The 10,674-nt window shown below is 58.4% G+C and overlaps 1 protein-coding gene across 1 annotated transcript; it reads left to right on the top strand.

Annotated features, from left to right (window-relative positions):
- Positions 1-3,682: 3,682 nt before the first annotated feature.
- LOC103585375 (serine protease 27-like) lies at positions 3,683-10,050 on the top strand. The gene is made up of 6 exons (XM_008566305.1): positions 3,683-3,746; positions 6,874-6,894; positions 7,476-7,638; positions 8,507-8,778; positions 9,161-9,330; positions 9,757-10,050. The coding sequence occupies exons 1-6, from the start codon at positions 3,683-3,685 to the stop codon at positions 10,048-10,050; spliced, it is 984 nt and encodes a 327-aa protein (XP_008564527.1).
- Positions 10,051-10,674: the final 624 nt, after the last annotated feature.

The raw sequence follows: 10,674 nt of genomic DNA, 5'->3' as shown, positions 1-10,674 counted from the left end.
CCTTCACTTCTCTTTTGTGTTCAGTCTCTGTTTTCTCCAGCCCACATCTACTTTCTTGGTTTGCTCCTTTAGTTGAAGAACATCTTTCCTCCAGTCACTTCCCAAGAATAATGCAGGGAAGGAAGGGTGTAAATTTTTGAGAACTTTCATGCATGGAAATATCTTTATTCCACTCTCACACTTGACTGAGAGTGTGGTGGCTATTGCTTCTTCCTAACCATCATCCTTCTCTCCTCGTTTCTAATAACAAAGTCTGTCCTTTGGCCATGTGGGTGACCATGTAACCAGCCTGGGCCAGTCATAGGGCCAGGAGTCCAGCAGGGTCAGCTAATGCCCTCACCTGGGATTGTCCACACTGAATGGGGCAGCAGAGGAGCTCCAGTCCCTTCAGTTTGAATTCCTTGAGGAAGAGACTCCAGCAGGCAGCCACGTTTCCAGCTCAAGGAGTCATCTCAGAGACTGGAGAGTACAGTCACTACTAGAGAGAGGCAGAGGGTCCTGGAGGTAAGGAGGGAGATTGTCTGCACCACCCTGGATCCTGCAGCTCTTGCTTCAACTGGAGTACTGCAGGACAGCCCCAGGAGCCCCCACCACCACCATGGCCATGAACACCCACTGGGTTCCATGAGTCTAAGTTAGCTTCCTGTCACCTGCTTTCAAAAGAAATTCACATGAGGGCCGGCTCATGGCTCACTTGGGAGAGTGTGGTGCTGATAACACCAAGGCCACGGGTTCAGATCCTAATAGGGATGGCCGGTTAGCTCACTTGGGAGAGTGTGGTGCTGACAACACCAAATCAAGGGTTTAGATCCCCTTACCGGTCATCTTTTAGAAAAAAAAATTCACATGACTACAGAACCACTCCCGCTGGTCACTGCTGAACACTCTGCAGCCTTTTCTTTTGGGTGCTGTTGTTGCTGTTGTTTTGAAATTTAAAATTTGTTCATAGTTATTATACTTTCTACAAATCGGCTGGCTGGTACGTGGATCCAAACCTTTGACCTTGGTGTTACAACACTGTGCTCTAATCAAGTGAGCTAACCAGCCAGCATTCTACAGTCTCTAGGTCCCCTTTTTCTCTCTCTCCTTATATATCAAGAATTTTCCATGTTTACTTGATCTGCATGAAAATGTCATTTTTATGAATTCTATTTGGAAGATTTTTATTTTCCATCACCCTACTAGTTTTTGTTTATTTGCTTGCGGGGGAGGTTGTTTGGTTTTGCAAATATAAGTAACCTGGTCACTGACACGTTTGGTCAAATTCTTTTTCTGTATTTAGGATTGGATAGACTTCCAGCAGTGAAGTCAATGAGTCAAAGGAGATAAGTATTCAAAAAGCTGAAGCCACAGACTGACAAGAGGGCTACAAAAGGGCCAGTTCCATGCCCACCTGCTGGCATATGCCCCCCTGCAGGGCCAGTTCCAAGCCCACCTGTTGGCCCATGTCCCCGCAGCCTTGACAAACAGCAATTCCTCCAGTGCCCTGCTCACTCCTTACTGTGGCTTTGATTTGCATTGATTTCATTACTGAGGCTGAACATTTCTCAGCAAGTCTATTAGCCAAATTAGTTTCCTCTTTGGAGACGTGTGTGTTTATCTTTCACTCATTTCATCTTCAGGGTCTTGGTGTTTTCTGATCAATTTGTTGAGTTCTGTAAATAATCACAGTGTCAGTCCTTTGCAATATTTCCCGCAATTATGTCTCCTATTGTTTGCCTTTTTATTTTGTAACCAGTGCTGCTTGTATTTTTTAATGTGTGGACCACAGCTCTTTTCTTTTATCATGTTTGCTATGACTTCTGATCTTAGAAAACTCTCCCCCCTTCCAGAGAGTTGATAAATGTCCAATTCTATTGTTGATTTTTTTTAAAACACAAGAAACCTTCTGGATTCCGATACCCTCTTCGTTTGTGTGGCAGGTGGTGGGTGTGAGGAAGGGAACAGCTCCCAGCTCACCTGCACTCCCAGCCCTGTTCCCAGCCATGGCCCCAGGAGGCTCCAGGTGTCAGGTGCAGCCGGTGCTGCTGTCTCTAATCACTGCAGTGACTGTACCTTGCTCCTCAGGAGTCCAGCTTTCCCTGGCGTCCTCACTTGATTTTTATTGCTTGATTGACTTCAACGCAGAGTCACCCTAGAGGAATTGGCTTGAGGGGAGGGGGCGGGGGAAACAGAAAAAGTACTCAGCCTCCAAGGGTCTGAAACTGCCTCTTAGGTCGGGTGAATTGATTATCAGGTGCCTGAGAAACACTTTCTACAGTTTGCAATTAGACCTTTTGTCCCCTTAAATGACTCTCCATCGTCTGCTTTGTTCACCTCTGTATTCCCTGTACTTGGACCAGTGTTGGGCACCAAATGTGCTCAGAGGATTCCCTTATTGAGTGAATGAATGAATGAATGAACACATGAACCTGCAGTCCTTCCTCTTCCAGGTGCGTGAAGCCCCCTGGGGCAGCCCAGCCCACCTCGGACAGCCCCCACCCGGGAGCTCCAGGGACGCGGGGGGCCGGGGGACGGTGGGGCTGTGGAGGCGGCGGGCCGGCACCTGACAGAGTCCTGACTTGAGGGTGATGCCCCCTCCCCGTCGCAGAAAAGTGAAGTGAGACGCTCCCCCGGGGTGGGGAGGGCCCCGCAGCTGGAGGGGCCCAGGAAAGAAAGCGACAGCGAGGCGCTGCGCCCGGCGGCCACCAGAGGGCAGCACTGAGCCGCCCCGAGCCCGGCCCCGCGGCGGACCCACCGCGCCGGCGGGGAAACCGAGGCAGGGGGCGGGGAGTGACCGCCGGGCCCGACTTTGGCTCTGACGTCAGCTCCGTGCCCCAAATAGCTTCCTCCCAGAGCCGCTTCCGCCGCAGCCGCACGTCCCGAGCCGCCGGCCGCGCCCAGGGACGGTCATCCCGACCCGGCCTTCCCAGAACCAGCTTCCGCCCCGCCCGGCCGGGGCTACCGGGAAGCCCCTCGCCCGGCCCGGGGGAGGAGGGCGCAGCCCCTGGGATGGGGTCAAGCCACGCCCCGCGGGTCCTGGGATGAGCGTTTGGGTGGGGGCTTCCTGGGAGGAGTGTCAGTAGGGGGCTCTGGGGCCAGTTGGGGACCCCCCCACGACACACCATGTCCCCATACTTCCTGCTCTTCTTTGTTCCACAAGCCCCCGACCTTGACTTTCCCCATCAGAGTGTAAGCCCCAGACCAATTCTCTTCGTTGGCTGAAGCCAACACATAGTAGGTGCTTAATAAAAACTGAATGAACAAATGAATGAATCAAATACCGATGACTTCATGGGTGGGCTGCAGTCAGCTCATGTGGGGCCTGTGGTCAGGTGATGGGGTCTGGGGCCGGCTGGGGGGTGTCTGAGGTTGGCTCATGGTGGGGGAACCAAGTCCCCAAGCACCCCAATGGAGCAGGCACACCCTGCCACCAGCAACCTGGAGTGTGTTGAGATGAGGTGTCTGGCCCATGAGGTTTAGGGTGTTCAGGTCCAGGTCACAGAGGAGCCAGAGTTCTTGGGTGCCTCCTTCCTGCTGAAGATCTGGGCAGGCCAGGCTGACAGGTTGGGTGGCATAGCTGGGCTGACACTCACCTCTGGCATAAAACCCCACTTGATGGAGCCCTGCACCTCGCTAGTGCTCAACGAGCTTCCACCACCGCTGATCCCCAAGCTCAGCACCCCCAGCCAGGCCCAATAACATGCAGCAGCCCCAGGCCATGGTGCTGTTCCTGCTGCTGCTGCTGCTGCTGCCGCTGAGGTCCGGTGAGTCCTGGGGTACAGGGAGTTGGTTGCCGCCTCTCCTGCTAGAGACCCCGCTGCCCTGGCTGGAGCTCCAGCTGAGCACCCCACTCCCTGAGCCAGGCCTGGGACTGCAGAGCAGGACCCCCCTCTCCTCCCCAATGGTGGGGTCCCCAGGGCAGGTATGAATTTTCCAGAGGTCTCACCTGGGGGGCCTGAAGTAGGGAAGGCAGGATGGGGGACGTGGGCACAGGCCTGAGAGGCCCCGAGGCCGTGACCTGGCAGGGCCTCCTCCCGCCATTGCTGGGCACACACAGTGCACCCACCTGACTTGGTCTCCAAGCTTCCTCTTCTTCTGGCCTTTCTCTCCCTCTTCCCCAGATGAAGACACTGGGGCTGTGTGGGTGCAGGATTTGAACTTGGGCCCACTGGGCTTCTAATCCCTGAACCACCATTAGCTGGGCCAAGGGAGGGGTGTCTCAGTGGGAGTTGCCACCTGAGCCTGGGGGCCCTGGGAGGCTGGTTGGGGGCTCAGCAGAGATCTGGGGGGCAAGGGGCCCAGGCTGCAGAGGGTTCGGCCCTCCTGCTGACTGAGGAGCAGGGAATATATCTCCGTTCCCTTTCTCCATCCTGGGTCAGGGTCGGCAGTTGCCAGTCAGGGGGGCCCCTCCTGCCAGGCCCCTCCCTGCAGGCGGGCTGCTCTCTGTCAGGGAAACCCTCCCGCATTCCTGGGCCAGCCTGGCCAGCCTGGCAGCCACCACACTTCCCTGTCCTCAAGTCACCTCCCAGGGCCAGGCCGGGTCACCCAAGAAGGCCCCTCAGCCAGGGCTCCAGGCTTCCTCATTCTTGGGAGTAGGAGGGCACCAGGGTGGCACCTCTGTGGCAAGGCCCCAGCTTCCTCCAGCCTTCCCCAGCCCTCACTGGCCTGGCCACCCTTCCCAGCTTTCTGGCACAAGGATAATAGTGTTCTTTGAGTGAGCCCATCTCCACGGGGCATCACGCCTGTGATTGCTCCTGACAGGTTGAGTAATCGAGGTCATTGCCAAAGTGGGAACAGCAGCCTGCGTTTGCTCACAAACAGCCGTGACAGCCTCACCCGCAGCCCGAGGTAGCCCGGCATCCCCCACCAGGCCTCTGGTTCTAGTCCATCCTAGAACCTTAGGCCTCGACCATCCCCACCAGCCACAGGGCCACTGCGGGCTCATCCAGCCCCCAAAGAGCCCAGCTGTCCACATTCCCCTTCCTGATCAGGCCCCGCAGCCTCTCCCATCCCGTCCTTCCACGGATTCCCTGAGCTCAGGCCCCAGACGCATGCTCTGCCTTCATGGAGCTCGTGGGCCCACAGGTGAGATGAGACATCAATTCTAACTCCAGGTGAGGTGGCCAGAGCTCTGTGAGGCCCTCCAGAGCACAGACAGCTCAGGAGAGGGAGCGCAGCTTCTAAAATGGGCAGGGCAAGCAAAGAGGGCTTCCTGGAGGAGGAGGCAGGCCTTGATCTGGGTTAGGACTTGTGGAGACTGGGAGGAAAGGGCATGGGGGGAGAAGAGTGGGAGTAAATGCTCGGAGACTGGAAGGCACAGCCTAAATAAGCAGCAGAGACCTGCATTAGGGACTTGATCGGCACAGGAAGGAGGCATGGCTGAGGGAGCCTCGGGCAGGGAGAGCCAAGCTGAGAGGGAGAGAGCAAGTCACACAGTATGTCAGTGCCAGCGAGGACGGAGGTGGGTGAATCAGAGCAGCATTTTGCAAGCAGAATCGTTGGGCCTGAGAAAGAGCAAGGGGTGAGCTGTTAGAAACCCAGTGGGATTATATTACACCAAGATGGGAATGGCTGGATGGACTGACCCTCCCAGGGGCCTCGTCAATACAAAGTAATGAGCGGATGTCCCTTTACCACTGCCTACCTGGGCTGCCACCACCCAGCCTCCCACTTCTGCCCGCTCCCCAACTCTGGGAAGCAGCAGGCCTGCTCCCCATGCCTGCTCGGCCCCCAGGGCCTGCGCCCACCCATGCCCCTTGCTGCTCCTCCATCCACCCCCACCAGCGTCCTCATTCCCACGAATGGCTTTGGGGAATGTGCCCCTTGGGCTGGGAGTCTGGCAGGAAGAACAAGGGCCCTCTAAAAATCTTTAGGGTCCTGGGCACCCCACGGCCATGCATGACTCAGCCTAGCCGCTGTGGTCCCCGTGGCCCCTTGACTCCATGGGATTGGTTATCTTTTCTGGCTGGAGTGTAGACACAGCTGGTATGCCTCTTGGGCCCCAAAAGGGGTTGGTGCTTAGGGGAAATGCTGAGGGCTGAAGTGGGGAGGGGTTCTGAACCCCCACCCCAGTGCTGATTAGATCTGCCCAGAAGGAACCAAATACACTGGGCAGGGGTGGGGGCAGCCCTCTTCAGAGTGTTGCTGACCCAGGGCTGGGGACTGTTGCCCTGGCTGGGTCTCAAGGCCGGGTAGCTGACCCTGCTTCTGTGTCCAGAGGTGTTGGGGGAACGGGCCCTGGGGAGATGGGTCCCCATTCCTAATGCCCCCAGATGGTCTTATTCCTCCCTTCTCTGCCTGTCTCCTCACCTTGGACATGGCACTGCACAGCCTGCCAGAATGCCTGCAAGAAGGGTCAGCTCTTGGGAATCTGGGATCTTGAGAAGGATGAAATCTCCCTGGTAGCCACTGGGCCAGCATCTTTACTTCCCTGAGAACAGAGGGGGTTGTGACCTCAGGACTGAAGTTAGAAGCAGCTCCGAGGGCAGCTGTTCCAGGGGGAAAGGCAGACCCCACAGTGCCAGGGCTGGAAGCTGGATCCTCCCCCGATGCTTCCAGGCAAGGATGGGTGTGGGGTGTTGAGGGACAGACCCGCACAAGGACAAGAAGAGAGTCCTCCTGCCTGAGCAGGGGAGGTCAGGCCTGGTCCCTTCACTGGCATCTCCCAATGGGCTCCCATTAGGTAAGGACTTTGTCACCCTTGCAGATGAGCTCTGGCCCTCAGGCCTGGGCCTGTAAACATCACAGAGCCAGGCCAGGAGGTGAACTGAAGGTCCCTGGCCTCTCCTGCCAGGTCCCTCAGGAGGCAGGGGGAGGGGCTGCACTGACCAGCAGGGTGGGTGAGTTGGGAGCAGGCCTAGTTGGCTGATCAACCCCTCTTCTCACTTCCAGGGACACAGGGGGCATCCAGAGGTAAGCATCAGGCCCTCAGGTGAGGGACAGGGTCTCATACCAAGTAAGAGTGCACATTCAAGGCACTGGGGGTCCCAGAGTAAGGAGTTGTGGTTGAGTGGAACTGGGGCCCAGAAGGAGAAGGGAGAATTGCCTAACACACACGGAGCAGGGCAGGGCACAAGAGGAGCATGGGCAGGAGAGTGACGGCACAGAACCTGAAGACCACCCTGTGGTGCAACGACACCCCTCTGGGCCACCTACACTGCAGAGGGCAATACACACCAGCCATCATTCTGGGAGCCTCTTTGGGTCAGGCCCTGGGAAAAGACTTTTCCACCTGTTATCTCACCCCCCGTGACCCCCCAAGAGTCACCCTTTCACAGGTGAGGGGAGTGAGGTTTGCGGGGGGTGGGCAGCGTTAGCAGCTGGAGAGGGTCTGCCAGGTCTCCAACTTCCTCGAGGTCCCCAAGCAGGGTAGAGGTGGGAGAGACGGGAATTGTGCAGAAGGTGGAAAGTGGCATGTGGGCCTGGGGGCAGGAGATCCAAGCCAGGGAACCAGCCCCCAGTGAGCCCGCCACCCCCTCGGCATGTTCCCCCAGCCTGTGGGCGCCGGAGGATGCTGAACCGGATGGTGGGCGGGCAGGACGCCCTGGAGGGTGAGTGGCCCTGGCAGGTCAGCATCCAGCGCAACGGAAGCCACTTCTGCGGGGGCAGCCTGGTCGCGGAGCGGTGGGTCCTCACCGCGGCACACTGTTTCCCCAAGTGAGTCAGCCCTGCGCCCCCGCGCCGCCGGGTCAGCACCGCGGACAGCGCCCAGGGGCTACAGGCCCTCACGGTCGCTGCTCCCAGCCCGCGCTCCCCAGGGCTGGTCCTGCCCGTGAGGCACCATAACATGCCCTGAGCGCTGTCCCTGCAGATGCTGGCAGGCTCCTCCCATGGCCTGGTCCCCTCCCCAGTCCCCTCTCCCTCACCTCAAATCCAGGACACTCTTGCCGACTGGGACTCTGGTAACAAAAGCCCAAGGACTGGAGCCGTGTCCGTGCCTAACTCCTCCTCACCCTGCTTAAGGTCACCTATATAATATCTGAGCACAAGGCCAGGTCACCCAGTCCCCACTCCCCTGTTATCAGCCACCAGGCCCACACATTCGAGGTTTCCCAAGTGTCTGCACCCTGCCACACCACAGCTCTGTAATTAAGACCCCACCTGTTAAATTCAGAAACTCAGGCTCAGAAAGAGTTAGGTTCCCTGCCCGAAGCTCACAGGCTGGGCCCCCACTGCACCCCACGAGTGGTCATCTCCTTCAACCGCCACAAACAGCTTTTCACATGGGGACTGTTACTGTCCCCATTTTACAGATGAGGAAACTGAGTCACAGGGAACTTGTTAGGTGACTTGCCCGAGGTCACCAGTGGCGGGGAGTGGAACCCAGGTGGTCTGGCTTCAGCTTCTACACCCTAAAGTGATAGGTTGTAGACCTATCTTTGTAGGCCAAAGAGATGACCTTTTTGAAGATAATGTGCGAAGAGAGGTGTCAGGCACTGTGGTGGGCCAGACAAATAGCCCCGACCCCGCTGAGTCCCCTATGGGAGAGGGGCTGCCCCACACCCGCTCTGTTCTGTCCCACCAGCACCTCAGAAAATTCCCTGTACCGGGTCCTGCTGGGGGCGCGGCAGCTGGTGCAGCCGGGGCCGCATGCCGTGTATGCCCAGGTGAAGCGGGTGGAGAGCAACCCCCTGTACCAGGGCATGGCCTCCAGCGCTGATGTGGCTCTGGTGGAGCTGGAGGCACCGGTGACCTTCACCAATTACATCCTCCCCGTGTGCCTGCCTGACCCCTCTGTCATCTTTGAGACGGGCATGAACTGCTGGATCACTGGCTGGGGCAGCCCCAGTGAGCAAGGTAATGGGGGCAGGGCCAGGAGAGAATGGGGGACATGACCCGAGAAGGTCCGGGACAGCTTGGGGGCCACTCTGAACCAACAATCATTTTCTGCTGATACTGGTACACATGATCTCTACTCAAATCGGTGGGGTGAGGATGGGAAGGGACAGCAGACCGAGAAGGAACAGGCGTGGGATGTGAGAGGAGACAGACAGAGCCCAGCCCGGTGCATGGGAGAAAGGAAGAAACAATTGAATCCCACAAAGCCCCGAGGCAGAAGAGGAGGTCTAAACACAAGGAAAAATGGGGAGGGACAGAGCTGGGGTTCTCAAGAACCCAGGGCCAGGGGGGCCTCAACTGGACGGTCTCCTGAGCTGCAGGCGGCTTCGCCCTTCTCCAGACCGCCTGCCCAACCCGCGGGTCCTGCAGAAACTGGCCGTGCCCATCATCGACACGCCCAGGTGCAACCTGCTCTACAGCAGGGACACCGAATCTGGCTTCCAGCCCAAAACCATCAAAGATGACATGCTCTGTGCTGGCTTCGCAGAGGGCAAGAAGGACGCCTGCAAGGTAGGGCCCATGCAGCCGACCCCGGAGCCCAGCCCTGACCCCCAGGCCCAGGTCAGGGTGGGATGGCACCCCAGCTGCATGGGCTGTGTGTCCAATAGGCTGGGAGACTAGGTTTGAAAAAGCAGATTCCTGGACCCTGCCCCAAGACAGTCAGAGTCGGGGGTGTGGGGGGACCCAGAAAACTGCATTTTCAACACACACATCCCCTGAGCAAATAGAGCAGGTGATGTGGGGACCCTGGTCAGGAAAAGGAAGGACCAGCCACAGAGGGAGGCTGTGCAGGGAGGCTCTGGGCGGAGGGGTGCTGAGAGGGGCCAACCAAGGGACAGGGAGATGGTGACACAACAGGTGTGTGCCCTGCAGAGGCCAGCTCTGGGACTCGGTGCCCCCGGGTGGACCCCAAAGGTGCCTCTGCTTGCCCCGCAGGGTGACTCAGGAGGCCCTCTGGCATGCCTCGTGGGCCAGTCATGGCTGCAGGCTGGGGTGATCAGTTGGGGTGAGGGCTGTGCCCGCCCCAACCGCCCAGGCGTCTACATCCGGGTCACCTCCCACCACAATTGGATCCACCGGGTCATCCCCGAACTGCGGTTCCAGCCAGCGTGGTCGGGCGGCCAGAAGCGAGACACCTGGAGCCAGCAGCCCCTCTGTCGGAACTCTGCACCCCGCCAGGCCGCCTGTACTGCCCTGCTGGGCCTCCTGGTGCTGCTCGCCCTCCTCTGAGCCTGGTGGCTGGCAAGGGGCCAGGCCATGGTGGCATTTGTAAATAGCTCTCCTGTCTCCCTCACCCAGATGCCCAGTTATTTTTATTATATTCACCCTCCAATAAAAACCCAACCTCGTGCAGCTGCCTGGGTGCAAATCCTTGGGGACCAGGGGTGGGGGAAGATGTACAGAGGTCGGTTCCCAGCTAGCAGAAAGGGAGCTGCAACAGGCACCCTGAGGCTCAGACGTCACCGGACACCAAGGCCACAGTGTCCCCCTCACAGAAGGTTGCCCTGCGGCCACCCGAGCCGGTTTCCTCACCCTGAGCGTCTGCTGAGGGCCACCCATGCTGGGCACTGGGGCCAGTGACAGGCCCTGTAGAAAGACCATGGCAGGACAGCCTGTGCCTCAGCAGGAGCTGTCCACAGGGTGGGGGAGAGGAGGGGTGGTGGGGAGATCCTTGAAGAGGGGGAGAGGAAGGGGGAGGTGGGGACTCGCTGGGCTGGAGGACCACAGCCTCCTTCCCCAAGCCCACTCTTGCCCACTGTCTGTGTCCCGGCATCAACAACTCCTCTGGGTAAGGTCAGCAGGAGGAACATGGCAGTTGCGCACTTGGGAGGGTGGCCACACCCTGTGCTTCTC

Source organism: Galeopterus variegatus, unplaced genomic scaffold (assembly GCF_000696425.1).
Source record: "Galeopterus variegatus unplaced genomic scaffold, G_variegatus-3.0.2 Scaffold233, whole genome shotgun sequence".
Taxonomy (NCBI): Eukaryota; Metazoa; Chordata; class Mammalia; order Dermoptera; family Cynocephalidae; genus Galeopterus; species Galeopterus variegatus.
Note: the sequence above shows the minus strand (reverse complement) of the source record. Positions and strands in the feature narration are given on the sequence as shown.

Bases quoted from the DNA above. Each gene is read 5' to 3' on its own strand.
- LOC103585375 (XM_008566305.1), top strand. From the start codon at position 3,683: ATGCAGCAGCCCCAGGCCATGGTGCTGTTCCTGCTGCTGCTGCTGCTG. The intron at 3,747-6,873 runs GTGAGTCCTGGG...TCTCACTTCCAG, and splicing joins GCTGCTGCCGCTGAGGTCCG to GGACACAGGGGGCATCCAGA. The intron at 8,779-9,160 runs GTAATGGGGGCA...GCCCTTCTCCAG, and splicing joins GGGCAGCCCCAGTGAGCAAG to ACCGCCTGCCCAACCCGCGG.